Source organism: Salvelinus namaycush, chromosome 25 (assembly GCF_016432855.1).
Source record: "Salvelinus namaycush isolate Seneca chromosome 25, SaNama_1.0, whole genome shotgun sequence".
NCBI lineage: Eukaryota > Metazoa > Chordata > Actinopteri > Salmoniformes > Salmonidae > Salvelinus > Salvelinus namaycush.
The window spans coordinates 23,325,381-23,338,744 of NC_052331.1; the positions used below are offsets into that span (position 1 = coordinate 23,325,381).

The following is a 13,364-nucleotide window of genomic DNA, read 5'->3' on the forward strand; positions in this document are numbered from 1 at the left end:
TTCACGTCGTTTGTTATTTTGTAGTTGTTCAAGTGTTCTTCGTCTTCGTTTAAATAAACGAGATTATGTCTTCTCAATACGCTGCATTTTGGTCCGATCCTTGCTCCTCCTCAGACGAGGAGGAGGATGAACGTTACAGGTATAGAGGTCCTGGATGGCAGGCAACTTTGCCCCATTGATGTACTGGGCCGTACGCACTACCCTCTGTAGTGCCTTGCGGTCGGAGGCCGAGCAATTGCCGTACCAGGCAGTGATGCAACCAGTCAGGATGCTCTCAATGGTGCAGCTGTAGAACTTTTTGAGGATCTGAGGACCCATGCCAAATCTTTTTAGTTTCCTGAGGGGGAATAGGCTTTGTCGTGCCCTCTTCACGACTGTCTTGGTGTGTTTGGACCATTCTAGTTTGTTGGTGATGTGGACACCAAGGAACTTGAAGCTCTCAACCTGCTCCACTACAGCCCCATCGATGAGAATGGGGGCGTGCTCTGTCCTCCTTTTCCTGTAGTCCACAATCATCTCCTTAGTCTTGGTTACGTTGAGGGATAGGTTGTTATTCTGGCAACACCCGGCCAGGTCTCTGACCTCCTCCTTATAGGCTGTCTCGTCGTTGTCGGTGATCAGTCCTACCACTCTTGTGTCGTCTGCAAACGTAATGATGGTGTTGGAGTCGTGCCTGGCCATGCAGTCGTGGGTGAACAGGGAATACAGGAGGGGACAGAGCACGCACCCCTGATGAGCTCCAATGTTGAGGATCAGCGTGGCAGATTTGTTGCTACCTACCCTCACCACCTGGGGACGGCCCGTCAGGAAGTCCAGGATCCAGTTGCAGAGGGAGGTGTTTAGTCCCAGGATCCTTAGCTTAGTGATGAGCTTTGAGGGTACTATGGTATTGAACGCTGAGCTGTAGTCAATGAATAGCATTCTCACGTAGGTGTTCCTTTTGTCCAAGTGGGAAAGGGCAGTGTGGAGCGCAATAGAGATTGCATCATCTGTGGATCTGTTTGGGCGGTATGCAAATTGGAGTGGGTCTAGGGTTTCTGGGATAATGGTGTTGATGTGAGCCATTACCAACCTTTCAAATCACTTCATGGCTATGTACGTGAGTGCTACGGGGCTGTAGTCATTTAGGCAGGTTGCCTTCGTGTTCTTGGTCACAGGGACTATGGTGGTCTACTTGAAACATGTTGGTATTACAGACTCAATCAGGGACATGTTGAAAATGTCAGTGAAGACACCTGCCAGTTGGTCAGCACATGCCCGGAGCACACGTCCTGGTAATCCATCTGGCCCCACAGACTTGTGAATGTTGACCTGTTTAAAGGTCTTTCTCACGTCGGCTATGAAGAGCGTGATCACACAGTCGTCCGGAACAGCTGATGCTCTCATGCATGCCTCAGTGTTGCTTGCCTCGAAGCGAGCATAGAAGTGATTTAGCTCGTCTGGTAGGCTTGTGTCACTGGGCAGCTCGCGACTGTGCTTCCCTTTGTAGTCTGTAATAGTTTGCAAGCCCTGCCACATAAGATGAGCGTCGGAGCCAGTGTAGTACGATTCAATCTTAGCCCTGTATTGACACTTTGCCTGTTTGATGGTTCGTCGGAGGGCATAGCAGGATTTCTTATAAGCTTCCGGGTTAGAGTCCCGCTCCTTGAAAGTGGCAGCTCTACCCTTTATCTCAGTGCGAATGTTGCCTGTAATCCATGGCTTCTGATGGGGTATGTACGTACAGTCACTGTGGGGACGACGTCCTCGATGCACTCATTGATAAAGCCAGTGACTAATGTGGTGTACTCCTCAATGCCATCGGAAGAATCCCGGAACATGTTCCAGTCTGTGATAGCAAAACAGTCCTGTAGTTTAGCATCTGCTTCATCTGACCACTTTTTTATAGACCGAGTCAATGGTGCTTCCTGCTTTCATTTTTGCTTGTATGCAGGAATCAGGAGGATAGAATTGTGGTTGGATTTACCAAATGGAGGGTGAGGGAGAGCTTTGTATGCGTCTCTGTGTGTGGAGAACAGGTGATATAGAATTTTTTTCCCTCTGGTTGCACATTAAACATGTTGATAGAAATTAGGTAGAACTGATTTAAGTTTCCCTGCATTAAAGTCTCCGGCCACTAGGAGCGCCGCCTGTGGGTGGACGGTTTCCTGTTTGCTTATTTCCTTATACAGCTGACTGAGTGTGGTCTTAGTGCCAGCATCCGTTTGTGGTGGTAAATAAACAGCCACGAAAAGTATAGCTGAAAACTCTCTAGGCAAATAGTGTGGTCTGCATTTTATCACAAGATACTCTACTTCAGGCGAGCAAAATCTAGAGACTTACTTAGATTTCGTGCACCAGCTATTGTTTACAAATATGCACAGACCCCCCCCCCCCCCCCCTCGTCTTACGGGAATGTGCTGTTCTATCTTGGCGGTGCAGCGTATATCCCGCTAGCTGAATATCCATGTCATCATTCTGCCACGATTCCGTGAAACATAAGATATTACAGTTTTGATGTCCCGTTGGTAGGATATTCTTGATTGTACCTCGTCTAATTTATTGTCCAATGATTGCACGTTGGCGAGTAATATTGACGGTAACGGCAGCTTTCCCACTCGCCTTCTGCGGATAATTACGAGACACCCACTCTGTGTCCTCTGTACCTGCGTCTCTTCCTCTTGCAAATAACGGGGATGTTGGCCTTGTTGGGTGTTGGGTGAATGTCCTGTGCGTCCTGCTTGTTGAAGAAAAAATCTTTGTCTAATCCGAGGTGAGTGATCGCTGTCCTGATATCCAGAAGCTCTTTTTTTCCGTGAGATACGGTTGCAGAAACATTATGTACAAAATAAGTTACAAATAACGCAAAAAAACCCACATAATAGCACAATTGGTTGGGCACCCGTAAAACTGCTGCCATTTCTTCTGGCGCCATTTGGATTTACCCTTACCTCTGCTTGCTGTGTTTCTCTGTGCCTGGGTTCGAGTTTGTACGAGCATTATTGTAACAAATTCCTTATATGAACTGTAACTCAGTAAAATAGTTGAAATTGCTGCATGTTGCCTTTATATTTTTATTCAGTATATTATCATTATGTCTGTTGGTGAACATAAATACAAGACATACAAACCTACAACTCACTTTAATTAGAAATGATTAACTTACAGAACATTGCACAGCAACACGTACAACAACATTCAAGCCAAGTGACTTACTTTTTGTGTGTATGTACTGTGTAATTGATAGATGCACACACACCCACATTACATGTCCATGTTTTTAAATGTATGTAAATTGTCAAGTACTTTGTCTGTAATGTCTTTTTTGTTATGTGTCTGACCCCAGCAGGACAAGCTGTCTCCATTGGTGTCTGATAATGGGGATCCTAATAAAAATCTAAATCAAGCCTAAAAAGAGCTAGGCATTAGTCAATTAAAAGTCTCACAACACAGAAGACCAGACCAGATACAATAAAACAATTGAATTCTGGAGAGCAATTGAAGTCTGAAGTCCAAGCATTCCAGAAGGATTATTGATAAACCCTTGAACTTACTTTAGAAAGGCTTCAAAATGAATCTCAAAGTGAAACTGTTCATGAGTCGATAGACACCAGCAAATTCAGCAAAAAGTATTTCTCAAACAGGGCGTTCTTCTATTTGACACCAAATGTAGTTGTATAATTTCTTATATATTATGCATCATTCTAGCACAAAAAAAAGGACTTGTTGATTAAAATGGTTAACGACCATTTTTGCAGACTTAACGTTTTTTGCATCTCACATTGTTCAATTTGCATCTAATAAAATGCTAACTTAGCATAAGAAAAGGGCACCCGATCACAAGCACTGCATAGACTACTAGTCACTTTAGGAAGGGAATGATTAAAGTGCTGTAAAAGAGAGCATTAATTATCTCACTCCAATTACCTCCCCTTTTTCCAACTGGAGTGTTATATGAATCAAACTCCCTCAGTCCTACCATTTAATATCATGCACTGGATTCTTCCAAGTGATAATGGGCAGCTAGGCAAGTCTACTAAAACAGTATTTTTCTTCCCTGGAAGTCATTGCTACCAGCCCCATAAGTCTCTCTCCTTATCCAGAGGTGGGTTGTATGGTTTTCCAGGAGATATGTATATACATTGTGGTATAGGATGATGCCAATCTGAAACTGAAGGCTATCAACAAGAAATCCCTTCAGCAACAGAAGCTTATGGAACAGTAGCAATGGAACACTCGTCACTGGAGTTGGTGTGCACAGGAAGGAATAACAAGAGAAAGCAGCCTTTGAGGGTGAACCCCCTCCACCCATTCAGGGCAGGTGTTCTAATTGATAGCAAGACTTATTTTCTTCCGGTAATTAATCTGGTTTCTGTCCAAACTAATTGAACTCTAACAAGTTTGTTATCTAGATGCTAGACTCTTCTTTGTCTAAGGGACACACGATTACGGATCACCATGTTATCAGATATTGTTGACTAACTAATACGTACGGGATCTGATTTTTTATTAACATGCTGGTCCTGATTCATGTTATCCCCAAGCTCAGCAAACAACAAAACATTGTCATTTTGTATTCTACTTATGAGTGCAATACTGTTTTGTTGAATTGTAATACACGGATGGGTGACTTGGCAAATGGGCAGCCACAAAAACGTTCATTACGTGTGCACGATTTGAATATAACTGTCTGAGAGGGGTTCAAAGAGGAGTCTGAGACATTTTAATTTTGATGGATGTTGGTGTGAAATGCTTGAGCACAAAGTTACTTTAAACCTGACGCTGGACAGAATATTGCGACAGGCCCCCTGCAGATTAACATTCCAAAGAGGAAACAAATGTATCAAAGAGCCTCATAGAGATGTTTGTATGATGACTGCTCTCAATGACTAACAAAGACAGTGCTTAAAAACATGAGAGTGACTAAATCATCCATGTGAAAATATCATCTTTGTCTCAAATGGCACCCTATTCCCTATGGACCCTGGTCACAAGCAGTGTCCTATAGTGAATATGTTGTCATTTGGGACTCACTCTATGTTCTTTGTTGAGAGCAGTGGTAAGCAGCATAATCAGTATTGTTGTTGTTTCATTGGCTTTTGAAGAAACATGTCTTATACAAAACAGGAGGCATATACTGTATGCCTCCATATACCTCCCCAGTCTTTCTCAGTATCCATTTGAAAACAACTGTGATGGTGAATATCAAAGAACGCAAATGCTCACTTTCTGTTGACCAAGAACATTGTGTGATATAACTTTATTCTGTGGTAACGTGAGGTTGCATGTTTTCTACAAAAAGCACGTTCTCAATCATTTCACTGGTCACCCAACATCAGTACAAGAACAGAAAGATTTTATTTCAACTTGATTACACATTTTTAATGCAAGGCTCAAATGTATGTACACCAAAGCAATGTCAGTCAAATTAGAACTAGAGAACTAAACTGAAACTCTTATTTCAGATCTGTGTGTGCATGTAGCTAAACTCTTCAAATCTATTTTATGCCTTACACATAAAACAGAATTAATTGTATTACAGTTCAGGGAATGTTTGGAAATAAATTAAATCCCTCGATGAAAGATGATTCTCTTGGTAAACATACCCCCAGTAGATCTCAAATGGTAAAAAGTGAAATGCTGATTTGTTGTGATTTTCATGCTATAAAGAGTGATACAATTCAATGATGCTAGCTTTCCTTCATTCCATTAAAACAGCTCAACAACATGACTCAGCTTCAAGATTGGAGCTTTTAGTGTTTAGTAGATTTCAAAACATTGAAAGTATGTCCTGAAAAGTTGTTTGGAGAGAATAGGAACACAGTATTTTCTTACTAGTTTAAAATCTACAGCTCTCACTCCTTTCTATGCCATCTTTAAATGTGACAATCTGTCAAGCTATTATGATAAAAAGTTTTCCTATTCTTAAGAAAACATTCAAATGAGTCAATATCATATAACATCTCAGAAAAAAAAACATTTGAAACAGAATTTCATGCTGTTTCAAAAAGTGTTGCCCATAGAAATGTGTTCAGGTTAATAGGTGTGTACAGTGAGTTCTTACCTGAAAATGCGATCAGATGGTTGTTCTCCCATCACCAGATCAAAACCACGCTGGAAAATATTGTAAGGCCAGGGTCTGGTGACAAATTAGAGAGGAGAGAGTTAGACTTATATTCAGTCAAAACCAGTAACCTGCTTTCTGAGACAAGAATGAAATGACTGATTGAAGAAAGAAACATGTTTTACTACTTTAAGTACAGTGTAACAATGAGTAATCACAACATGTTACACTGCAATACACAAAACACAACCCAAGCCACTGCCTGTTCACCCCGCTACCATCCAGAAGGCGAGGACTGAAAAACAGCTTCTATCTCAAGGCCATCAGACTGTTAAATAGCCATCACTAACACAGTGAGGCTGCTGCCTACATTGGCCACTTTAATAAATGGATCACTAGTCACTTTAATAATGCCACTTTAATAATGTTTACATATCTTGCATTACTCCTCTCATATGTATATACTGTATTTTATACCATCTATTGCATCTTGCCTATGCCGCTCGGTCATTGCTCATCCATATATTTATATGTATATATTCTTATTCCATTCCTTGACTTTGATTTGTGTGTATTCGGTAGTTGTTGTGGAATTGTTAGATGACTTGTTAGATATTGCTGCACTGTCGGAACTAGAAGCACAAGCATTTCGCTACACTCACAATAACCATGTGTATGTGACCAATAAAAATTGATTTGATTTGATTTGTTTGTCTTCAGTTTCCCCAAAATATTTATTTATCTATCCTGCTCAAATAGTAAACAAGTTTGGAATCTTTTCAGCACTGTATCTCCTGACAACATTTCAACCAATCCCCCAAAAATCAGTAGATCAAAAGTAGCACTATGACAGTGCGGGTAAACACACTGATAGAAAAATGTGTTCCTCAGTCGCCTGAGATGGAATGTGACTTAGGCTCGTGTCTATTTACCCAAGCTGGGAGAGGAGAGGGGAAGAATGATGGAGATTAATAGACACAGGCAGCTTGGGGACTTGAATCTGCTACAGTGTGAGAAAAAATGTGACAAGGAGATGCTGCCTCTGAGTAAGCTGTTACAATAGGCAAAGGGGCAGCTAAAACCTGATAACGGCCTCACACGAGGGAGGCCAATCATTAAACATTTAAGTTGAGCCTGTAGGTTTTCCCTGTCAAAGTGACTGCACGTGAGAGAGAAATCACTTGGGGAGGGAGGGAGATAGGGAGGAAGAGAAATGTGTGACAAAATTCAGATGTATAGTGGAAAAAAAACATTAACATATCAGAACTGCGATGGCCCTGTAGCAGCAGGCAGATTATTTTCAAGTGCTGTGTATGGGTAATAAAAGTGGGTAGCATTCTGGAATTCTGGGAAGGATTTAAAATTTCCATCTGCTAGTACTCCACATCTCAGCTATAGTTTTCACAGTTCTGCTGTTTGACACAAAGATTTTTAACTAGCAGTCGCCATGTTAATATATTATATAGCATGCAAGACCATTAGAGGCCATATTGTCACTTACCCTTGATTTGGACCCCACTCGTTACGAATACAGAGATGCTTGTGGACAGGGTCCTTCATGTAGCCATCTAAGCAGAGACAGTCACCTGCAATGGGAGTATAATAAAACAATGGTATTGTTAAAAAAACAAGTGATGTAATGACACACTGAGATCCTCCTGGCATGAGGCGAGTATTGTGTTTCCACTATCCCATAAACCCTGTAAGCATACTGCCACAGAGCTGCAGGATCTGACACAGTCTGTTGCAGAGATATCCATTTACCTGTCTCCCTAATAGGCCTGTGATTACTTTCTACTTACCAGCAGAATGAACCGACCAAGGCTGTGTTGCAAAATGGCAACCTTTATAGTGCACTACTTTTCTTGCACAATAAAAGAAAATAGGGTGACATTGCGGACACATCCCAAGAACTGTGCAGCATGGCCAGCCAGGCTAGTTCCTCTCCAGCAGCCTTGTGATCAGTGCTGCTTATTACAGCCATCAGAAACAGGGGAGCTGCTATTTTCTACTGATGCCTTCTGTCAGCACACAGGAGGAGGGATGTCGCCCTAACCTGATTCAGCCAGATTGATGGGGATGCATCTTGAGAGCAGGGACTAGCTATTCTACTGATGACAGACATGCCCCGAGTGTGTTGTACAGGGTTGCCAGACTGAGGGTAATCATATCTAATGTAGCTGAGCATTTAATGTACACAACTTGATGAATAACGTATATATTTAATAACTTATGATATATTGAATAACTCATGGTAAGCCTAGTGTCATGATGTTGCCTGCTTGGGTACTTCAAACCCCATCCCCCTCTCTCTGCATCTCCCTTTCCTACCACAACCCATGCGGTGATCACAGAGAGATGTCGTAAATTCCTGAGAATCTCCTCATGGAGATCTCCTCATATTATAGACAGAGGGTAAACTTTCAGTACAAAGGAATTCTCTTCCACCTCACAGAACTTGGGGTACGAACATATTTCATATTCCTGCAAAAGTATGAAATATCGGTGGACAGTCCAGCTATGAACCGGTCCATTTGTCACCACGTGGGAAACTCATGTGAGACTGTGGGACCACATTACCATACCGCTGTTTATATAATAACCTCAGATATGAGGTTTACATCTGTGTGTTGTATAAAATGAATGAGTGAGTATGATACTGTTTGTATAATTGTGTAATATGATTTTGAACTGTTTAATGAAGAAAAATACAACTCCCTGTTGTATTTGAACTAAATCCAAGGACCGCCCCTGAGCCAGTTGGGTCAGAGACCATGGAACCACCCCTCTCTGCTATCTGAATAAAAGCCAACTTTAAGAAATTACCATTTAGACCATGTTTATCCTCAATGGGGAGAACGAAGGTTGAATGTAACATTGCTGAAGTTTTAACCATACCACGTGGTTAAAACTCTTATACTAATAAGAACAAGTTTTGATATTGACTACTAGTCTGCAGCTAGGAATTCGGTATCATTGAACGTGAAGAAAGACAACCGCCGAAACATCATTCTATAACGAATGTCACTCTGAACTATCCACAATAGCCAAGACAGAGACCGACGAATCTCCAACAGAAACTAACTTCTCTCCAACGATCAAGACGACACACACCGAGCGTAACTATATATATATTGATTGCAATTGTTCCCGAATGAGTGAGCGTTCATGTGTAAGGATTAGCATGTCAATTGTTATAATTATGGACTCTGTAGTGACTTCTGAATCGACCCCCATCCATCCCTTTTGTCTAACAAGCCGCCATGCCGGTTCAGCCCACTAGGGCATATTGCTCCCATCATTTCATGTAACTATTTTAAGTTTGTTTGTTTATGCATTTCTGTGAATTAATTAGTTAGTAATAAATAAATGATTTAAGACAATTGATGTATGGATGACTCATAGTGAAGACTGGGTTCGTGCAGATAATCAACGATTTACGACGTTTGGAATGAGACTGACGAGGTAGAGTAAATAAATCATTAATTAGAAGACTATTGATCAGATATGAAAATATCTGAAAGGTTATATTGGGAAATTATAACTTTGTAATCTAATAACTTTCCCTGGTGCCCTCGAATTCATAGTTAATTAGTTACGTTATTACTCAAGTGATAGCGTAATCCCTAATTACAGGAATCTTTTATAAAAACTATAAGTCTTCAATTTAACGATAGCAAAGACACAACACTAGCATGTAAACCAGCAGTTGTTTTACGGGTTTAAACAAGTCTACGCATCAAGTATTCAGAGTATGAATTCCAAATGGGATTCTTTTTTTGAGCTCTTCCGTCAGATTGAGTGGTAATTTACTCCCTTGACAGCTGGTGCGTGTATACAAATATGGATTAAGTGAAAGGATGAGTCATACCAATTCGAACTTTCACCAGAGTTAGCTTGAAAATTCAACCAAATACACTCTTAGAATTAGAGATAACTCGAGGAGCCCTGCAGATCCTCAAGGAACCCTTGAGTTCTTCAAGGAACCATTGCAGTCAATGGGTTCATATTTGCACATTTGATTAGCTGAGTGGTTCTATGAGGTACCTTTAATGTTCCAATGTAACAAATAGTTCCTGGAGGAACCTTTTTGCTGGTGCGTGCGGAGCAATATTCATTTATTTCGCTGTTGGATTTGTTGCGCTACCAGACTCAAAACAAGATGAAAATATGTGGTTTTCTGCAATGGCTTTATGGGATAGCTAGCAACTTGTAAACAATTACCCATTCCTATATGAGTACTATTTCAATAGCAATGTTGAATAATACAACATTGGCTGCTGTCAAGCCAATTATATTATATGACTGTAGCCTCCGTTTTGATTCTGAAAAGTTTATTGTGATGATAATGATTGTAATATTATGATGATAATTATTAGGTGTTGGCTTAGGTAGCTAGCTACATAATCCTCAAACTAGCCTAGCTTATAGCTAGCTTGCTGCTCTGATAAGAGTAACATTTATAATATTGTAGCGGCGGCAGCCTATCAGAAGATTGGAGGCGTGGCTTTCAGATAGTTGTTTTTGGCCACCTGTGAGAATAAATATCATGCCTGTTCATCTGTTCTGTTGTTCTGTTGCATTGACATTAAAGATTAAGCTGGTTTTGAGGCCTTGATAAAGGATTACATAAGTGCATGTGATTCTAAAGAGACAAATAGCATTTCATTGTTCAGATGGTCACCATTCCATTAAACTGGTGTCAGAAGTGGCATAGCAATGCAGCCAAGCATTGGTGACGAAATGGTGACTATCTGGACAATAGAATGTGACTTAGCTCTTTAGTATCACATGCACATACACTGACTGTACAAAACAGTAAGAAAACCTTCCATAACATTGAGTTGCAATCCCCCTTTTGCCCTCAAAACAGCCTCATTTCATCGGGTCACGGACATGGTGTCTAAAGCGTTCCACAGGGATGCTGGCCCATGTTGACTCCAAAGCTTCCCACAGTTGTGTCAAGTTGGCTGGATGGCCCTCGGGTGGTGGACCATTCTTGTTACACACAGGAAACTGTTGAGCGTGAAAATCCCAGCAGCATTGCAGTTCTTGACACAAACCGGAGCACCTGGCACCTATTACCATATCCCGTTCAAAGGCACTTAAATCTTTTGTCTTGCCCATTCACTCTCTGAATGGCACAGATACACAATCCATGTATCAATTGTCTCAAGGCTTAAAAATCCTTCTTTAACATGTCTCCTCCCCTTCATCTACACTGATTGAAGTGAATTTAACAAGTGCCATCAATAAGGGGTCATAGCTTTCACCTGGATTCACCAGGTCAGCCTATGTCATGGAAAGAGCAGGTGTCCTTAATGTTTTGTACACTCAGTGTATGTAAAAGGTTATTTTATTTGGTTATTCTTAAGTCGTTACAGGTTCAATGTTCATTCAGGTAAAACAAAAAGCTAAAAAAAGATAATCAATCATTTCAATAAATCATGTGCAAGCTTAACCTTAACCTGGCAATACAACAGAACACATGAACAGGCATGACATTTACTCTCACGGGTGTACAAAAATAAGCATCTGAAAGCCACGCTTCTAATCTTCTGATAGGCTGCCAGGTTAGAGAGGTTCAATTTTGTAAATTGTCCCAATACATTAATATTTAAAACGCTCCTGTTATTTTTCAGTGCCACCTTGCACGAGTAAAGAAAATTACGCTACATGTACTGAATAACTTACACTATATATACAAAAGTGTCTGGACAGCCCTTCAAATTAGTGGATTCGGCTATTTCAGCCACACCGGTTGCTGACAGGTGTATAAAATCGCCATAGACAAACATTTGCAGTAGAAAGGCCTTACTGAAGAGTTCAGTATATTCCTGCCCTGCTGGAGCTGCCCCGGTCAACTGCAAGTGCTGTTATTATGAAGTGGAAATGTCTAGGAGCAACAACGGCTCAGCCGCGAAGTGGTAGGCCTCGGTTGCAACACTCACATACTTTTGGTCATGTGGTGTATCTATGACGTTTATCCATTATCCCGTCAAATTTTATCAAATTAAAATGTTCAGGTCTGGGGAACATATGTAAACCAGATATAACACAAGTCTTGTTTATATGTAATAAATGTCCCATATCTTTCAAGGGGAGGCAGAATTTGGCAGTAGACAAGCCATAAACAACAGCCTACAGCACCCTCAGCAGTCCCCTCACACAGAGGTATGTTTAAAATTCACTAACTTTTATAATCTTTTTAGAACCACAGTTATTGTCATAACCAATCCCTGTTTTCATCAGTATCTTCTCCCTGAGAAGGATTGGATGGAGCCCGTCTTGTAGCTAGCTAGTATCTAGAACCCTGCAAGAGGGGGATGCAGTATTGGGGGTTACATTAAGAATGCATCATATGAAAAATACAATGCAATTATTGAGGCATTGCATCAGGCCACTTATTCAACATTTAATTTTAATGAGAGGGGCTGAAATTACATATTCAATTTCAAGGAATCCAGGCGGTGTGTGTCCCAGTGGTCCACCTTTTGATTCATTTAGGTCTGGCAATTCACACAGTACACCAGAGACACCAGTCCGTCTTGAATTACGGATGCAAACATGGAGAGAACTCCTTTTCCCAAAAGTCATTAACATGGGATATGCATTCAATACTGATCAGTAGCATGGTACACACTTTCTATACTATACTGATCATTTGAGGGATTCAATGACATTCTGCCAGTATTCTGTGTATTGATACACAGAATGCCAAAACAAAGACCATTTTTTTATGTATACAACAAAGGTGAATAACAAAACATTTAAAGAAAAATGTAAATTACAACTTTATTTTGTTTGTACATATGAGAGGCTGTCCTTCATGTTGATATCAGTTTCCCCTCATTCCCCTCAGTCTGTTTTAATGTAAAAATATATATAAATGTATATACTCTTTTATTTAACCTTTATATAACTAGGCAAGTCAGTTAAGAAAAAAATCGTATTTACAATGACGGCCTTTATAGCATTACTATATAGCAGGTTTCATTGGTGGAAACCAACCCAGTATAATGAAATATCTAGCAGAAAATCATCAACAACACCTGGCAGTATTAAATAATTAATATAAACTAAAGAATATACAGTTGAAGTCGGAAGTTTACATACACCTTAGCCAATTACATTTAAACTCAGTTTTTCACAATTCCTGACATTTAATGCTAGTAAAAATTCCCTGTCTTAGGTCAGTTAGGATCACCACTTTATTTTAAGAATGTGAAATGTCAGAATAATAGTAGAGAATTATTTATTTCAGCTTTTATTTCTTTCATCACATTCCCAGTCGGTCAGAAGTTCACATACACTCAATAAT

At 40.4% G+C, this 13,364-nt stretch overlaps 1 protein-coding gene across 1 annotated transcript in view; it reads right to left on the reverse strand.

The window, feature by feature from the left end:
- The window catches only part of astn1 (astrotactin 1), a 235,296-nt gene that overhangs the window by 156,279 nt on the left and 65,653 nt on the right, over positions 1 to 13,364 (reverse strand). Inside the window, exons 8-9 of the mRNA XM_038963261.1 lie at positions 7,545 to 7,629; positions 6,044 to 6,118 (exon numbers count right to left, since the gene is read on the reverse strand). Coding sequence (XP_038819189.1) covers positions 6,044 to 6,118; positions 7,545 to 7,629 — 160 coding nt within the window. The remainder of the gene's footprint in view (positions 1 to 6,043; positions 6,119 to 7,544; positions 7,630 to 13,364) is intronic.